Raw genomic sequence first — 19,649 nt, forward strand, 5'->3', positions numbered from 1 at the left:
ACAACACTAAAATCACACATAGTAAAATTTATGATCAAAATTGACAGAAGTATCAATTCTTAACAAATTTTATTTTACAAAATTAATAGAAAAAAATTGTAGTGGGAGAAACTCTTCTTAACGTTTGACATATAAGAATGTCAATATATCGTATCTTTAGTGTAAATATTAAATGGAAAAGAATCCCAATAAACAATTTTGCTAAATTGAATAATATAAAAAACTGGAAAGTTTGGCTTCAATGATCAAGGTATTACATTGACTAAAGGGAGTTCATTCCAGATCATTCTTTTCTTAATAAAAATGTATCAGTATTGGAGTAATTCTGACTAAACTATACATTAAAAAAAAATCTTGTGGTGAAAGTATAAGGGGTCAAATTCTCCTGAGGTCAAACAGCAGTTAGAATGTCCCATAAACCTCATCAGACTAGAAAAGTAAGATTCTAACTTTTAAAATTCACATGGGTTACCTAATTATAACTTGCGACATTTAAATCCTCTTTATGGCCTAACCAAAGAAAGGTAATAGAGAGTTAGAAGCCCACCTATGGATAGTAGAGGGAGAAAAGGTTACCTTTGCTATAATGCATTTGGCCTGAAGAAAGTTTTCTGTTACTCTGAGAATATGTGTAGCCTGTGATGGTCCTGTATGGCTTCAAGTCTTACTTGAGATTAGAATTAGGGTGGATTTAGGAAGCCTTCTCTACCCCAAAATGGGAAGTCCGATCCAGGATAATTCAGAGAATCTCTGGGAAAAAAAAGTTGATCTTGAGTTCTTCATAACATAATTCTCTATATAACTTGTATATCAAATTGATCCAAAAATTTTTCTATGAAATATATTTAAAATTCACTTTGCCCCTGCTCAAGAAAAAATATTATGGGACATTTTTCCACATATAACAAACAAGGCCTTGGAATTTTTTACTAATGTATGGGTTATATAGGCTCAAAATGGAAGCTTTCAGATTGCCAATAATTTGGTAATATATTTCCTGTTCCATTCTAATCTCTGCATTTGTTCTTTCAGATCTTCATACATCTGAACGATGTTTACTCTGTGGTGGGAATTCCTGTGCTCAGGTAGATAATGTATTCTAAGTTTCAGGTTTGTCCCTTAGGAGAGATTGTAAAATTAAGATCATTATGCTTTTTATTTATAGCATGAAACATTGATACAACAGAGGGGGTAAAGGCAAAGCATTTGAGTTCTTTACTTGAAGAAACATCAAAATAAGAAAGACTGGAAAAGGAGAGTATATGCTCAGTTTATACCTGTTGAATTTTCAGTACATGAGTGAACTCCAAGCTAGAAGTATCCAAACACATGTCTGTAGATGAAGATCTGGGATTCAAGTGAGAGGTCTAGGCTAGAGATGTAGATCAGAGTGTCTTCTCTTTGCCTGTAGATAATGTGTAAGAAAATAAAGAAGAAATGCCTGTATGTGGAGAAGAGGATCAAAAGCTGAATTAATTTTTGTATTACATAAAAACCAGCTAAAATATGATTAAACACATTAGCCAGATTCTAATGTACAGAATTGTTTTTATTTCAAAGAGTTTATTTCTGAACACTTCCTTCCCTGGAATAATTTTATAATACTGATATGGTGGGGCCCTTTTGTTGAAGTAACAGCAGATCAGTTTGCCCAGGTTTACCCAAAATAACACACTCACTTCTGTCACATATTAATAGGGTCTGCTCCCATAAAATAAAACCTCCATTAGTAAAAATATACACACAACTGTCAAAACTCTCAAAAGGTCTACGTAAATTCCTGAGGCTTAGAAAAACACTGTGTAATACATACAGGCAAAGACAGTTTTCCATACCAAGCTTCTTTTTTTTGGTATTTAGAGTAAAAAATAATCTCCCAGTTCTGGTTTTAACTAATGTGGTTTGTAACAAGATGATTGTCGAAACTAGCCTGTAGAATTAAGGTTCAGAGAACAAAATATTTTTATAGTCTTCCCCTTGCAAAGTTTATACCCCAGATTCCAATCTATGGATATAGTACTATTTACAATGTGAATTTTTATTTCCTAAAAAATCCTTTAAAAAAAACAAACTCCGTGGGTTTACCAGGCAGAGTTCCCTTATGACTTAAAGGCAGTGAAAGATGAAAGAAATAGCATCTGGAAAACACTGTGCCTTTGTGTAATGTTCATAGAAAAACCCTCTTAGTAGTTTTGGAATAAGTCTGGCCCAATCAACTGCACCAATCCTTGAAATTGTATCTTCGTATCTTACCAACAAACAGTATAAATAAAACAGAAAAGTGCATTGAAATTTCCAAAGAAATGCTTGTGTGTTGCATTAGAAAGGTAGAAATAATGTTTTGAAAATTTCTGTCAAGTCTGGAAACCCTTGGTGGCAGATAAAATTTGAAGTGATACATAATGGAGGCTAGTGAACTCATTTGGGAGATGTCTGCTTTAACCCTTAATTCCATAAATTATTTTTGACAATGCAATGTCATGCTTCATTTAATCTTTTGAGAAAGATGCAAATGAGCAGAAAAGCAAACATACAAAGGGACTTTTTCTAGAAAATAGATTTCAAGGGTTAGCATTTATTCAGCCCTATTTCCAGTGCTACATCTAAATCATAAACAGCATGTTCTTCTTGATGACCCCAGATCAGCAAGAAAAGGTCTTTCTGTATGAGAGGACAGGGAAGTATCTAAAAATTTGAAAAAGATTTCTCTATAAATTATTAGATTTTTATAAGTTAAACCCTTAAGTGTTTAAATTTCATTTGTCTGAAAAATTGACCTTTCTAAAGTACCACACTGGCTGGTTAGACAAGGTGCCAATTGCCAATTAGAGAAGGTATTTTTGAAATAAGTTTAAAATATTCTCTAACTAAGAGGATATCTTTTATCTTTGTATCTTGGTAGGGTTCCTTTAGCCAGCAGAGCTTACATCAAGACAGCAGGACTGAGATCCACCATAGCATGGGCAATGGCCTCTCTTGCTGAAATTAAGGTAAGGAAAATGTTTTAATTCTTATTAATAGCAAGGACCTTTCTGTAATTATCAAAGGGAATCTTTTCACTTCTTTCTTTTATCCTTTTCTTTGCTCTTTTTTGTTGTTGTTGGCATCACACTTATGAACTGCAGTGATATATTTTTATATATTGTTGAGCTTCTGAAAGTATTTTGACCATGAAAAAGCTGAGTCAAAGATAGCTGTATTTTGTTATTTCTAATTTTTTGTGTCATGATCAGGTATCCTATAAAACCTCTACTTCTTGAACAAAATAGGAGCACACACACACACAGACTCTGAGAAGGGACTAGCAGTTACCAAAGGGGAGGGGTTGGAAAGGGTATGTGGGTCAGAAGAAGGGGATTAAGGGGCATTATAATTGGCAATCACAGTATAGGTAGGTCACAGGTAAGGCAGTACAGCGTGAGAAGACAAGTAACGACTCATCTTACTATGCTGATAGACAGTGACTGCAATGGGAGGGGTGAGGACTTGATAATATGGGAGAATGTTGAAACCACTGTTTTGTGAAATCTTCATAAGATTGTATATCAGTGATACTTTAATTAAAAAAACACATATATCACATTAATAGGAAAAAAAAAACCTTTACTTCTTAAAATTTAAGTTTTTATCTGTGACCAAGCTCTTAATTTTCATATATGTCCCATGGACATAAGAAAATAATTTATTTTCTAATCAAGAAATCTCCGCTGTATCTTTGCTTGCTATTTTACTACCTGCTCAATTCTGAAAAAGGTATTTCAAAATCTCATTATATTATTATGTTATTTATGTATTTTTAAGTTTTTATGTTTTTATTAGCCTTATTCAGCTGCTGTCTAGTTTGGTGTACACACATTTCTGCCTGCTATTGCCTCATCATGAGTTGTATCCTTTTTATTATTATATCTCTTCATCTTGATTAGCTAATTTAAAGTTAAACTTCACCATTTCTCATCAGTATTGTCTCTCCTTTCTTTTCTCTCATTTGCCTAAGATTTCTTTGCCACTGCTTTATTTTTTACTTCATTTTCAGTGTGTTTTTTACAGACACACAGCTCTGTTTTCATCCTGCTCTGATGGTCTCTTTCAATGAGAGAATTCAGTATTAGCAGACACACTTGATTGTATTCCTCCTATTTTACTGTTTATAACTCCTTACATTGTTTCCTCTTTTTATTTTTACCAGTTTGATCAAGTTACTTGATAATTATTTCATTGCTCTCCTTGAGGTTGTTGATTTTACTTTATTGTTCTGTTCAATTAATGGTTCCCTTCCCCAGCTCTGTTAATTAAACCCATAGGATTCTGCTCTTACTTTAAAATAAGATACCAATTCTTTCCTCCATCAAGACAGTTTTTATCACCAAGGCACTCTAATCTTCCCCCTCTTCCCTATCAGAAGATGAAGTCTTTAGAGTGCTTTTTGCCTCTTCTCCACCCCTACACTTACTCCGCCTCCCTACAGTGAGACTTTTGAAACATTTTTACCTACTTCCACTCTCAACCCCCAACTTGGAGACCGAACTAAATTATTATCTATCAGAATTTCCCTTAAAGTATGTCCCTCCTTTTTTCAAAATTTCTTACTCAGCACTTATATTACCTATCCTTAATCATTAAGATTTAACTGTATATAACACACATACTTCTGTGTAAACACACAGAGGTATATTGCAAGGTGTACTGTGTCACTCCTCACCATTGTTCTTCAACTTTCTCTTTCCCCATTTGAAGTCTCTACTTTGATTTATTTGTTGCATGGTTAAAGTCTTTTCATAGGTTTTTTTCTTCAAAGTGGTATCTAAGTAATACACAGTCTGAATTCCTATGTATCCTCAAAGTCGTTCCTTTCATCCTGGTTGTACATATCCATCTTGACTGGGTGTAAGGTTCCTGAGTTGCTTTCCTTTGCTCTCAGAGCTCTGTGGATGCTACCCCACTGTCTTTAGCTTCCAGCAGTATAAACATGAGGCACATGCCAGTGTGATTTTTCTTTTCCATTATATTTCCCTGGTTCTTTCTGCTTGTAAGCTTGTAAGACTTTTTTCTTTAATCCCAGTTCAGGAATATTACCCTGATCTGCTCATGTGTGTGTCTTCTCTATTCAGCCCAGAATTTGGTGAGTCTGACTACCTGAGTTCTAATTCTGGCCCCACCACTTACTGGCTGGCAAACTGACTTAACATCACTGTGCCTCAGTTTCTCACTTGCAAAATGAAAATAATCTCATATAGTCATGTAGATTATGAGATTATTATAAATTAAGTAAATTAAAATCCAAGTGATTAGAACAGTGCCTGTCATATACAAAATGTGTATTAGCTGCTGCTGTAGTAGTAATAATAATAATAGTTATAATAATTATTTGGAATATATAGTAATTATAAAAATTATTATTTCTCTATCTTAGGCACTCTTTCATGTAGCATGAGCCATGTGTTGTTTTAAACCTTTAAGATTTGGGGTTGTCACTACACATGGTATAAACCCCAGTGCCTCTTATAGACTCACCAGGCTGCCTCTCTCATGTCACCACCAACTTTCCCCCTTGTTCATTCTGCTTTGACTATACTGGTCTCATTCCTGGAGCTTTAACCACCTGAAATTCCTAGTAAAGTGTAAAGAAGAATCTTTACTCTTGAAATATTGATTCCTCAAGTTTTCATTTTCTTTTATAATATAATAAACTTGATAACACTCAATCAGTATTTCTGTCTATAGGCTGGTGCATTTCTTTTAGATCCAATGTGTGGACTTGGAACAATACTTTTGGAAGCTGCTAAAGAATGGCCAGTAAGTTCTAAAATTTGGTAAACCAAGCAAAATATTTACTTTCCAGTTATTTATAAATAGAGTCTCTTTGGGGGAGTTGTTATTCTTAATCATTTGAGCTGCTATTTACTGTTGGCAAAAAGGATTATGAAGGGTCAATTAAATTACTATGTTATTTCTGAAAACTTTATGATAAATGTAGGAAAATATGAATAATTCCAATAATTAGTCATGATGGATTAGGCTATTCCCCAAATTCTTTTGGCATTTGTAATCGTAAAATATTTTTAACAGTTTTTAAATTGTGATTCGAAACTTTAATTTTTTGCTATTGAATATCATTTTAAAGAAATACTATAGTTTGTTTTAACGTGAATTAACAAATCTATTAATTTCATTTTCACAATTTGAGAAAATGAAAGTAAGTTTTCTTAACTGCATAAATATCTGATGGTTTTACTTATACTTAAAATATGAATTTCTTTCCTCATAGGATGTGTATTATGTGGGTGCTGATGTCAGTGACTCACAGTTGCAAGGTGCATCTGACAATCTGAAAGCTGCAGGCCTCAAGGATAAAATTGAGTTACTCAAGGTCTCTGTTATAGGTAAGATACTAAAAATGCAAACATTTGGAAAAATGAACATATGTAAATATTTTTAGAATCATATATAAAACAAGACTCATTTCTCATACATAAAGGTTAAATCATTTATACGCTGTAATATGTCAGTTTGCTTCCAGTATTTTAATTATGCTTTTTTTATTTTTCAAAAGATTCATGATTGGGAACAACATTTCTATAGTTTCCTTAAGCATTTAAATAAAAGCCTGCCTTTTTAAGATGCGTTTCTTGTTTCTGAACTATTTCTCATTTTGTAATGAGTGATCACTTAATATAAGCATAAAATACAGAGAACAGTGTAATAATAATAATAAAACTTTTTGGGTTTCTTTCAGATAAACTGTATGAAGTGTTCTGAATTATCTTACCCTCCCCTTGGCTTACACTGGGCATTACTCCTGTGATATATAGGAAACCAACTATCCCTGTTTACTAAACCAGTACTTTCAGTGCTCAAACTGGGAAGTCTGGGGCAAACCAGGACAGTGGCCACCCCATTAGGCAGAGGGAAACCATTACCCCTTGTTTACTATGGGGAATCAGCAGTCACAAACATGACTAAGAATCAGGTCTACTGAGTCCAGTCAAAATAATACTTCCCTAAGACTCATGGTGTTTAGACTACTTTAGAAAAGACTTACATTCCTTATTTCTTTCCCCTTCCCTTAGTATACCTTTCTCCCTTAAAAATGAGCACATTTAATTTCCGGCTAAGAAAATTGTATTCTTTTGACATGGTGTGAACAGGTAAGTATTTTAAACTGTTGATGAGTTGTAGTTATTGAAAACAAAGCTAGCAACAGGAGGGCATTAAAATCCCTAAAAAACACCAAGGAAGAGACGAACAAATGAAAACAGTGAGAGCTAAATAATGCACAAGATTTAATTCTGAAATTTTGTAAATACACCTTGAATATCTTATGGGAAAAATCTTCTAATGGCTTTCTTTACATTAATGAGATAAATGTATATCCTAGAATGGAATGGAATCAGAGTTAGAAGGGCTTAGATTTTTGCTGCCTCTAAATTTCATATAACAATTAAAAGAATAAGGGAGAACATATGTGAGTTTAGTCCTGTGAAAGTATTTGTCAGAGGCACTCTGAATGGAGAGACTGAGATGGAAGTCTGAAATATTTACACTTTCCCTATGAAAGAAATAGAGCTGAGAGTATCTTCCATGTAGCAGTTTGCTCTGAGCTCTCCTATTACTTTAGCATCTATAGAGAAAGCATTTTCTTAAGGTAACATATTATAATACAGAAAAGTTAATAAACATGAAAACTTTCAAGAATGATGCAGGCAATTTCATGAAAAATAATCAAAATCCATATTAAAAAATACTACAGTCTTCAGAAAAATACCAGTGATGACATGGAATTAGAGACTGATACATTTAAGAAACTGATCATTATAAGAATACACATCACAAAAAATCCTTTCACTTGTTTTGATGTTAACATTTTGAAAGTTTGTGGGTTTTAAAAAAAAAATCTTCAGTGTGCACAGGTGTTTTTCTTAGGTCTACCATAAATTATAAACTAGTTTGTCAGATAATAAATATTTCAAAAAGTTTATAATCTTAATTCTAACTCCCTTGTTCTCAAAAGTGTTCCTGTTTAGACTACAAATTGAATGGTGACCAGATCCAGATGCCGAATACATTTTGCATATTTAAGACTAATTATGGACTTCTGGATTATGACAACAGATTGAAGCTTCATTTGAAGGATTTGCAGTTTTCTAAATGTAGTGAAGTAAGAAAAAAAAAGGAAAAATGGAAGGAAAAAAATTCACCAGCAGCAACCAAACAAGGGAAGAGCATCCAATGCAGTAAACCTAGAAGTACAGCCACAATGGAAAGAAACAGAAGCAGTGGTCAAAGAACAGTGGCTCTTCTCAAGGTTGCTGAGGCCAAGCGTGACCCAAAAATATTATGCTCATCACGTTATCATTTAGTACAGAGACCTTTTCAAATAAAAAAATTCAGGCCATGTTTCACTAATAAGGCCTTTTGGGGAAAATGAATAAAATCCAAACATTTAAGAGGTGAATAAACTAAGGGATAGAGAAGCTGCCTCAGAGACTAGAGGTGGGGCCAGCAGTATGTTTCACCAAGCCCTTCAATTGATTGTGATGACACCCTAAGCAGTAGGTTTGGGGCGAGGGGCATGAATTTGCACTTGTCCTTGGCAGGTGAAGCTGCCGGTTTGCAGGCTGCACTTGACAAACCATTCCTAGAGGAAAGGAGAGTAGAAAAGAGCCACACCTGCAGGCATTTGCCCTGCCTGGCCTTCAAGGAGCCACAAGAGGGAAATACCATGATTTGCAGAGCTGCTTTGAGGGATTCTGGCCCAGGTGGAGACCTGGCTGTCATCTCCCTGTACACATCGGAAAGGACATTGTAAATAATAACCACAACTAACCACTACCGAGTGCTCCCTGTGTGCCAGGCACTGTTCTAAATGCTTCCATAATGACCTCGCTTGATAACTTCTGAGGCAGGTGCTCTCATCCCATTTTACAGATGAGGAAAATGAAGCAGTCATTCCCAAAGTCTCATAGCTGGTGAGTGGCAGAGCCAAGTGCAAGCTGTCTGACACGAGAGCCTGCACTAAAGCTTTCAATAAAGCTCATTGTATGCTCTGTGGGGAGACAGCACTGCTTAGTGGTAAAACTTCCAAAATACTATTCTATGTGAGTTTGTGCCTACAACTTCTAAAATTATTTAAGGCAGTTTAGCAAATTATATAATGTAGAGTAGGAAAGTTGCTAATAAAAGTAGAAAAAAAACATGGTTACCAAACCTGAACAAATTGGGCAGCTAATTCGTGAGTATGTGGGTATAAGGCAGAAGAAAAGCCTTAGGCCCAAACTAAAGAGTAAACTACTGCATGGATCCTCATGAAGAAAAAAACATTTGATAACCAGGCTTGCCTTCATTGTCTATTCATTGTCTTCAGTAGTTTTTCAAAAAGTAGAAAAATAGTATTCAAATGGATGTGTCCTGTATCAACACCCTAAAACCAAGTACATCAAGTTAAAACATGGCTTGCCAAAAAAGAATTACTGCCTACCTTTAAAAGAATTATTATCTTGTTACTTTGTTCCCTAACAACCTACTCCTTTTCTCTACTAATCTTAAGTAAAGGTTAGAACTGGGATTATCAAGTGTTCCTTAGACTTAACCAGATAACAAGATTTTTTATTTTGTTTTTAAATTTCCTCCCAATAAAAATTTACATGGTATTTAGGATAGTGAAGATTATTTAAATTTCTTTGCATTTCTACAGAATTAGATACTATTCAAAATGAAGATTGGGACATTTTCTAAATTATCAATATCAAAATTTAGATGATGGGAAACAGTATAATAAATAGAAAGTGGAAAGTATACTCAGAAAATGTCAAAGTTAAGATTGGGTGTATGACCTTATAAAAATGTAAGGAGGAGAAAGAAATTTAAATTTTGTAATCACACAGTGTATTGAAATTTGCTTAGTGATACTCTTCATTTTGTTGACTATTGATTATATACCCCTTTAAAAATTCAGTAAAAGCTATGGGTCATCTTCCTTAAAAACAAATAGATCTACACATGCAGACCTTTACATATAACTATGAAAGGTAAATGAAAGTTACAGAATATAATTTTGTGAAAGGTCTTTCTAGACAACTAAATATTTCTTCTTACATCTGCCAACTTCCTATTCATGTAATATGTTTAGAGAATTGAATTTTCTGGTTAATTTTAAATTCTCCTCATTTCATATTTTATCCTAACTGAAAAACCAGTGTTCAAAGAACAGAATACAATGACTGTACCCTTTATCTTTAGTGACGCTGAAAGCCTTTCAGGAACTTGTAATTCTTTAGAAACTATTTAGCACCCCCAGATTTTATTTAACATGCAAAAATAATCCCATACAGTTCAATTTTGTCATATTTATGTTGTAAATATTTGAGCTTACTGTAATAGGGTTCTTTGATTTCTGTATTTCAGAATTGCCATTACCTTCAGAAAGTGTCAACACTATTATTTCTGACATTCCATTCGGGAAAAAGTTTAAGTTAGGAAAAGACATCAAAAGCATTCTACAAGAAATGGAAAGGTAAACTGTTGGATTTGTTTCTATAATTTTGAGCTATTGGGAACTTAACCAAAATGTTTCATAGCTCTTTGGTTAAGATTAGATTACCTTTTGCTAGTATTTTAGAGTTTTTGTACTTTCATTTTCTAAGGTTTCAAATCAGAAGTTTGTAATTGAAAAAAAATTACTCCCTATCATCTTATATTATGTCTTATTCAGAAAAAAAATAATGTTTAATTATTGCCTGAAATTTGAATACATATTTGCTTCTAATCCTCACAAAAAAAAAAAACCCTACATGTTAATCCCTTACACTTTACAGATGAAAAACTGGGCTCCAGAAAGATTAACTTTCTCAAGCTCACACAGCTTAACAACAGAACAGAATTCACATAAGGAACATTGAGTAACAGAATGGACAGCAGCTTCGATGTTGATTGTGAAATGAAAATGCAGAAGTGTTCTTCATGTTATGGTATCTAAAGTTGACCTCTGGGAATATGATTCAGTGAAAGCATTTCTTGGAGAGGTTCCAACAGTAAGGCCTGAGTATATGTTTTTCTGATCACTTAAGTTGATAAAGGAGCGAACATAGAATGCTTGGGGGAAGACACAAATAAGAGGTCAGTTCAAATTAAAATTTCACAGCTGCTCATTTGATAGAGCAGGACAATGTAAACGTTCAAAAACCTGTGTAATAGGAAAACATTATTTATGATAATGTCACCAATTGAAGAAATGAGCCATGTGTCTTGGGTGGAGGAAATTCAGTGTCAAGCCTGATCCTGTAAGGAAAATGAAAGCTTGACATGAAGTCTGAGCCCAACTTAGAGCCACCTCACCTCCATCCTGTGAACTGGGTGCTCCACACTTCTCTTGGGATTACCTTATTTCTAAACAACTTCCCCTGATAGGCAGTTACCTAAGTCTTGGTATATTGCCTAATATCTCTGCCTAAGTAGCACCTATAACTCAGATAGTTCCTGAGCTCCTGTCCTCCTCCTGCCTGTCCTCAAGCAGATTTTGCAACCCTGACTTCATATTAAAATCATTTCGGGAGATTTTGAAAAGCACTAATGCCCATTCTCCACCCCTCCGACTGAGGCTCCGATTTGACTGGGGTCAGTGTTTATTAACCACTCCCAACGTGGATTCTGTTGCACAGCCAGGGTTAATAGCCATGGCCTGTGCACCTTACTAGTTAACTCAGCAGCCAACCCATGGGGGATACTGGTATGTGTGAGTCGTGACTTACACATAACCTGAAACTTTCCAAAGTAATGGCTTAACCTGACAATCTACTGTTGCGTATTTCAGACATCCCCACCAGACAGTGAAGGACAGTATTTGGAGAAGACAGTTCTCTCAGTTCTAGTAAGATTGTACCAGCCCAACTTTCTCTAGGCTAGTTTTGGTTTTTATTTTAAGTAATTGAAAATAAGACAGTAATAGATACAACTGCCTTCACATGGTAGCAGCAAATTTAAATATGTACCTAAGAATTACGAAAATATTCAAGATGTCCCACATAATTCGTATGCCTCAGTAGGACCAGGTGGAAGTGTATGTATTTTGGACATAAGGAACTTCTCCTGTGACTGAACTTCCTTGCCACCTGCCCACAGCCTTTATGGTTTGACTTTTCATTTTTTACGGTTTGAGGTTTTATGCAAGCAGTGTCAGGTGAAGAGGACAGGCATTGAAGCCCAAATACCCGAGTTCTAATCTTGGCTCTATCACTTCATAGTTCTTCAGTCACAGGCACATTGCTTAACCACTTGGTGCCTCATCTTTAAGTAAGTACCCACATCGTGGCATTGTGCTGAGAATTCAGTGGATTTAAAACTCTTAGAACAGTGCTGGGCACCTAGAAAGTGCTCAATAGCTATTAGCTCTTACCTGATTTTTAAGTGTAAAACACTCCAAATCCTTTTGGGAAGTAGGTGAGAATATATATGAACATATCTAAATATACATAATTTTTCTCCCACTGGCTTATGAATAATTAATGGCTCTAAATAAAAATGGAAGGGAAGGGAAATTGTCAAAGTAAAAATAAGAGAAAATACAAGAGGTCAGTAAACATGTACACAATAGGCAAATGGGAATAGTTGGTACTGAATGGAATACAGAATTGGATTCTTTGAGAAAGAACTTGAAGTCAGAATTAAAGATTGTCTGTCAAACAAATGATTGCTCTGGTAGCATGAGCTATGCACTTTCAGCTCAATTATTTCCTCCTTTACATTGCCTTAGCATCTCCATTTCATGAGTACAGAGCATTGTGAGGAACTGAGAGAGGTAAAATATTTGAGCTTTCCTCCCAAGTATAACCATATAAAATGTGAACAAAATTAGAAATTCGTCTTCTTAAGCTGAGAGAAGTCACTCTGTGTTCAAGAGGATTCATTGAGAAAGTAGGATTTCAGTGAAATTTAGAAATTTGAAAAAAATAAAAAAGGAGACCACAGCATGTTTTATACACAGATATTCAGTAATTATTTATCAAATAAACATTGTTCAGGAACAATGAATACACCAGCCTGCTTGGAACAGAGATGGGTGGTAGAAGGTAAAGGCCTAATGTGTTCCAAGGTCAAATAATTTGGGACTGCTTATAGCATCTATCCCTAGTCTTGCAAGTTGACATATAGAAAAGAAATCCTTATGTTGTTTGATACAGTTTCCCCAACTTATTGATGACAGAATTCTTTTAATAAGAAATAATATCTCATACTACAGTGGTGTTCAGAGAGATAATTTGGGAAATGTTGCTTTATAATTTCTGAATAGCTTTCTTGTACAAAATTAATATGTATATGAACATGGAAAGATGCCTAGAAAGACATTTTTTTCAGACTTTCATTTTTGAATATCAGGATTTCAGGTGATTTTTAGTTTCTTATTTTCTCCATTATTTGAAAAAAAATTACAACAAGTAACTTGGTGAGTATCCTGCTAGGCATCTTCCCATGTGTGTATATACAAATGGATACATGTTTTCAATTTTCATAAATATAATAATCCTTAATTTACTGTAACCTATTCTCTTCACTCAACAATATGCCATGACTCTCCTTTCTGATAAGTTGCACATTATAATTTTCAGTGGTGGATACAGTATTATGTGTATATACCATTCTGTAACTGATACCTATGGATGAGCATTTAGACAATTCCCAATATTTCATTTTAGTAAAGAACAATGCTCTGAACATCCTTGTACAGTTTTCAGACTTATTATATGACTTTCAAACTTACTGTATCACTTATTTAAAACCACAATGCCTCAGTTTCTTCATTGGCAAAATGACAATGTATGTCCTGGGGATTAAGTGACATAATAGAAAGCATTTAAAAGAGTGCCTGGCACATAATAAATGCTCAATAAGTATTATCTGGCATTACCATTGTCACTATTACTCCATTACTACTACTTCTACTGTTGTATCTTTTTATATCTACTGTTTTATCTTCTAGGATAATTTCCCAAAATTAAAATTACTGATTCAAAGTCTATATACATGTCAAATTTTTAATATGTTATTATTAAATTGCTGTCCCAACAAAGTTACACCAATTTTCATCTTAGGAGTATTCATTTTCTCAAAATCTTGCCATCCTTAGTATGGCAATCCTTATTTTTGTTAATATGGTAGGTAAAAAGTTGTAAGTCATTATTTTAATTATATTTTCTTCTATTTTTTTAGAGAGATTTGTGTGTTGTATTGTTTATGTCTCGTCATACAGCCACATCTGTTGAAAACTGGAATCTCTCCCTTGAGCCCTAGTCTTTCTCATTATCTCCAGGCCGCGGCTCCAGCTGCCCACCGGGATCCACGAGTTCCTCGGGCACTTCAGCCGTTGCAAACAGAACTCCGCCCACCACCACCCTGACTCACCCTTGCCCTGAACTTCTTCCAGGGCCACCTCCCCCTCGCTTCCCGTCAGCTGCTTTCTCTGCCACCAGCACCCCGCCTTGCTCCGGCGCGTCGCTCCACGCAGCCTGCCCACTCTCGCCTGTCTTTACCTCAGTACAGGAGCTCTCGTCTGCCAGGATCCCCCTGCTCTCCTGTTCCTGGCTTGGGGACCCACCTAGTGTGTTTCCCAGCACCTCATACTTGCCTGGAGGGTGGATTGCCAAACTCTTCACCTCTTTACTTGCCTCTCCCCACCTGCTCAGTAATCTCTTGAGCAACTCAGAGGACTGTGTGTGATTCATCACTTTTTCCACAGAAGTGCTGTACAGAATTTAGTCAAATGATTAAGTGAATTCTCCTCAGCAAGCTGACACTTCAAGGTCTCTCTCTCTTTTTCTCATCTTCCCTTTTGCCATTCCTATCTCATGTCCCCACTCTTTCCTGGTGACTTTCTTCTGCCATCAGCCAACTGCCTTTATTAGGCGCTGATGCTTTAGGATCCTTTCATTTGCCTTTTCCTTTGTTCAGTCATGTTAGAATGTGACTACAAATTACTTTGAGGCTTGCCTTTTAAGTAGAGTAAAAATAGATAATTAAAGCAGATTTGTACTAGTGATTCCATAATTACTATAATGAATATGCATTATAGAACATACCTCCTAATTATCAAAATCCTTGTGTTTAAATAGATAAAATTAAATTTCAAATTAAAACACCAAATATTTTAAATCAAGTGGAATCGTTTGTTGTCCAAAAAGAAAGAAACCCTCATACCAAGTACTTTTTGTCACAGGGTGCTTCATATTGGTGGGACGATTGTATTGCTGCTTAGCGAAGATCACGACAGGTGCCTTAAAGGTTGTGAAGACGGAAGCATCCCTTTGACTTCCAAGGGCAGCCACACAGAGAAGAAGCCTGGCCTTGAGAAGTGCCTGACTCCTAAAGAGAATGCCGGTCCGTCAGAGTCAGTGTCACCTTCATCTGAAGCCAGTAACCAGGAACGCTTCGACAGAATGCCTCCGTTTGGCTCGTTAGTGCCAGTGGAGCGCTACAAAGTTAGCCTTGGGAAAACAGGCGCATTCATATACAAGTATAAGAAGTCCCACTCTTGTGCGCGCTAGCAGGGCTGCCGCTGCGCGCCAGGTGCGATCCTGTGTCAGCTGCACGGCCCCAGAAGGTGGCCGTCTCTGAAGTAAACGCCCCTGAAGACGGGAGGCATGGCTGCGGGCCACAGGTGCTTTAGAGTTTCTGCTTTATACTTAAAAGGGCTTAATGTTTCTGACACAGGACATTTAGTGGATATTTAAACGAAAGGACTCGTCAACTTTCTGTTCTGTCAGAATGTGGAAAGTTCTGCTCTTCCCCCACTGTTTCTGAGCAGAAGCTTCAACTCCAAACAAAAGTTTTCACGTAAACTATGAGGGATCACAGAAAATGTATGGCAGTCCTCACAAGGTTGGTAACATGATAGCTATCAGATTTTTTTTGAATGCAGAAATTTTTATGTTACTTCTTTTGATATTAAACTTGGTTTTATGGAACCCGTAATTTTCTTCTCCATTGGGATGAAAATGATTTTTATTTGTGGTACATTTGATATGTTCCATATTATGAAAAACATTTATGGGAACATAACAATATGAATTAAACTAATATCCTCCAACGTGGTGGAAAATAAAGGTTTGCTTTTATTCTGAAAGCATTAGTAAACTGTCACTCTTACTTAAATGCATTCCTTGTGTTCACTATTTGAGAAGAAACAGGAAGTTGATGAAAATATGATCTCAGTTTTTCAGTGGCCTAGTGTAGTGACTTAGCTTTGGGACTACTTTAGTTCCATTTGAATAGCCTTTCCATGTCTGGGAAACTTCTCACCTGTAAGCCCCATCTTTGTAAAATAGAACAGAGAGCTTGTTTTCCAGCTGGGGAGTGGCGTGTAACCTAGGCCCAGTATCTAGGGCCACTGGTCAGAGTGGAGCTAGTGGGGCACAAGGAGAATTTTTACCTGTGAGCACCTCACCGCAAGCCCAGTGGGACCTGTGCCTATCCTGTATTCACACAGCAAATACCTGCTTCATACTGCTGTCTGCCAAGGCGCTGTTCTAAGCCCTCGGAGCACCCAAGCAAAGATGTCCACATAGGACTGACACACTCTAGGACGGAACAGCTAGTGAGGTAGGAGGAATACAGGAGTGGTTGCCTGGATGGCAAATGAACAAAGAGTGCAGAAGAGGCAGTGATCGGTTACCAAATGCTGCACTGGATTAACCCTGGAGTTGCTTAGTGGCCTTGACAGTGGGAGTGTGGGTAGAGCAGGGGCAAAACCAGACTGGAAAGGGTTAAGAGGAAATAGTAAAAGAGCTGCAGGTGGTGAGTATGGACAACTCCCTGAGAAGGGAGCTAAGAATGGAGTTAGTAGGTTGTTCGGAGATAAGGAATCGAGAGAAGGATTTTTTTAAGTTGGGAGAAGTAGCAGCATGTTCTTTATGCTAAAGAGAATGTTCAGGAAAGACGAAAAACTGATGAGGTAGGAAAAGGGAGATAAACACTGGAGCAGTGTCCTACCCTTGAATAAGGGATGGAATGCAGTCCACATGCAGAGGAATTAGCTTTAGATAAGAGCGTGAATAATGTTTCTCCATGGTTACAAGTGGGAATGCAGTATATAGGCACTTCTGCAATAACATGATAAATGTGCTCCTGAAATTTTTTCATTCTCAAATTCATGCACTAAAAATAACAGAATTTGTGGGGAAAATAGGGTTGGGGCAGGCCATTTCAAGCCTATTCAACTTTGCAACCTGCACATTAAAGAAAACACCAATTAACATAGTTTTTAAAAATAAGCTATATTCCTAATAAATAAATACATTAGTAAATAAAGCATTTCGCCTTTCCCAGAACAAAGCAAAGGCAGCTTGTTAAACTTGGTGGAAGGGGAGAAGTTGCTGAGTTATTCAATAAGCAACTCCCGAGACCATCTGTGGCCCACTGAAGGGCATAATGTGAAGTACCTCATCGTCCTGCAGCCTTTGCACATTCAGCTCATTCCGTTGGCATCCGTCACATTCGGCTACTCTTACCTGGTGGCACCAAATATTCATGTGCTGGGGGGGAGCATCACCTAGGAACCGACCCAGTGTTCACACTAGTGACATCATCCCTCGACTTAGTGATAGTATTTGTGTTAGTGCCCATTCCAGAAACACTGTAGGGCAGCTGGCAAGTGGGAGCAGCTGCTGGAGGGGGCTGGGTGTGGTGCTGGTAGACTGGGGGAGTTAGTTCCCCGCTGAAGGCTTCAGTTTTCTCCATGAATAGTAACGTGCTAACTTCCCCAGTTCCTTAGTCTAGAGTTGGAATAGCTCCCTTAGCGACTGTAGAACCCCCAGGAAGCTTCCAAACCACGGAGTAAGGGTGTCTGTTACAGGAGGGCCCCGGGCACACTGCCTGGGCTCCCCCTCCCACCACCAAGCGAAAGCAATACAGTATCTTTGTAGGAACTGCAGCTGTTGATACCACCAAGGAAAAGGAGGCACAGATGCTTGACAGAATTCTTTGGCATCTGAAGGCAACCTATGTCACCTCTGGGTTTGCTGCTCTGGCTCATTTATTTTGTTGGACACCTGAGCAAGAGACAGCCCTCCAGCTGGCCCAGGCCCCCTGTGAGCAGCTCTGCATTTCTGCCCTTACGGCCCAGGAGATCTAACTGCTCAGAGCGTGTGAGGCTGACCTGGATGCTGTGGACAGCCTGCAGCGACTCCTAACAGAAGTACAATCACAGCCTCTTAGCTTTTGGAGCAAAGTCAAGCTCTCTTATACAAGTCATTATTCTCATTTCAGAAATAACTCTTGGCTTGCTACTGAGGGCTTGACCACAGAACACCCCACAGGCTTGACCATGTGACCTAAATGGCCCATCTTGAACTGGGAGTGATCTGACCCACCACGCCAGAGTTCAGTGGGCCCAGCCTAGCAACACACACCTCATCAGGCCGAGGTGCCACACCGCCTCCCTCCCTCACCACTGTGGTCCCATGAGGCATTTCCAATGAGCAGCCCACCAAAATGGAAAAAAGTCAAACCTGGTTTACCAATGACTCTGCAAGTTCAGCGTGCACCTGCTGGAATTTAACTGTTGGGGCATTTCGGCCCCACTTAGGGTCAAGGGACAGTAGGAAGAAAAACCCTCCCAGGGAGCAAGACCTGAAATGGCACCTGGAAGGAGAGATGGCCTGTGAGGCATATATGCTCACCATGTCACGGGCAGGAGCTACCAGTTTGAGAGGACTGTCAGTGACATGAAAGGTGGTGTGGAGAAGAGGATTATGGATGGACGTCTCAGAACAGGTCCCAGGATGGGAGAATATTTGTGTCCCGCTGGGGTGGCCAGGAGTCCCCACTGTGGAGAAGGTCCTAAGTATGCTGGGGGAAGATGACCCACCTGGTGCCTTCCCCATCCCCAGCCACCCCTGCTCAGTGGCCTCACAGACAAAGTAGCCATGGCTTCAGGGATACAGATAACACACTGGCCCGACAGGACTTCTCACCAAGGCTGGTATGCCTGCTGTCACAGCTGACTGATTTTCATCAGCAGTGACCGACCCTGACACATGTTACAACCACATCCAGGAGAGGCATTATCATAGTGACCTTTCCTTTGGGAAGAGGGCAGTAGTTTCTCCTCAGTGGAGTAACTACTCATTCTGGATTTGGATATTCAGGCCAGCAGCAACTTTCACAGACTTAACCAAATTGCCTTATTCACCATCATGTATTTCCATGGCCACTGTGCTTCTCAGAGTTAAGTTAGAGTGCAGTGAGTGAGACAATAGACCTGTGCTCACAGGGTATCTAGTCTTACCATGTCCCCCATCACCTGATACAGAACGCCTATGGCATGGTGGACCAGCCTATTGAACACCCAATTACTGTGCCAGCAGAGACAGAATCGGAGGGTGAGATGCCTTCCTACAGGCTGCTATGAACCAGTGAACAATAGATGGTGCTCTTTCTCCCAACGTCAGAATAAAGGGGCCAATGGGTGAAAGTGGGAGGGATACCTGTTACCAGCCAAAGCACCTCTAATTAAGCAGGCACCATAAGGGAACCCAACCTTCTAGAAGGTTGGCAGCAGAAGCCTCTGGCCTCAGGGATTAGCAGAGACAGAGGGCAGGACTGCAAGCTGCATGTGGGTGCCTTGCAGAGACTGCAATGGAGCAACAGTCCCGTCCTATGGTTTT

At 37.9% G+C, this 19,649-nt stretch overlaps 1 protein-coding gene across 7 annotated transcripts in view; it reads left to right on the forward strand.

The window, feature by feature from the left end:
- Positions 1-16,108, forward strand: part of THUMPD2 (THUMP domain containing 2) — a 28,470-nt gene extending 12,362 nt beyond the window's left edge. For 2 of the 7 annotated variants that reach the window (XM_036925557.2, XM_057497264.1), the window contains exons 5-11: positions 1,033-1,085; positions 2,903-2,990; positions 5,060-5,119; positions 5,722-5,793; positions 6,266-6,380; positions 10,402-10,510; positions 15,203-16,108. In XM_036925557.2, coding sequence (XP_036781452.2) covers positions 1,033-1,085; positions 2,903-2,990; positions 5,060-5,119; positions 5,722-5,793; positions 6,266-6,380; positions 10,402-10,510; positions 15,203-15,530 — 825 coding nt within the window. In that variant the 3' untranslated portion in view covers positions 15,531-16,108. Of the gene's footprint in view, positions 1-1,032; positions 1,086-2,902; positions 2,991-5,059; positions 5,120-5,721; positions 5,794-6,265; positions 6,381-10,401; positions 10,511-14,299; positions 15,142-15,202 lie in introns of those variants that run through there. The other 5 variants (XM_036925560.2, XM_036925561.2, XM_036925558.2 and 2 more) reach the window with 5 other exon arrangements.
- Positions 16,109-19,649: the final 3,541 nt, after the last annotated feature.

Source organism: Manis pentadactyla, chromosome 2 (genome assembly GCF_030020395.1).
Source record: "Manis pentadactyla isolate mManPen7 chromosome 2, mManPen7.hap1, whole genome shotgun sequence".
Lineage (NCBI taxonomy): Eukaryota > Metazoa > Chordata > Mammalia > Pholidota > Manidae > Manis > Manis pentadactyla.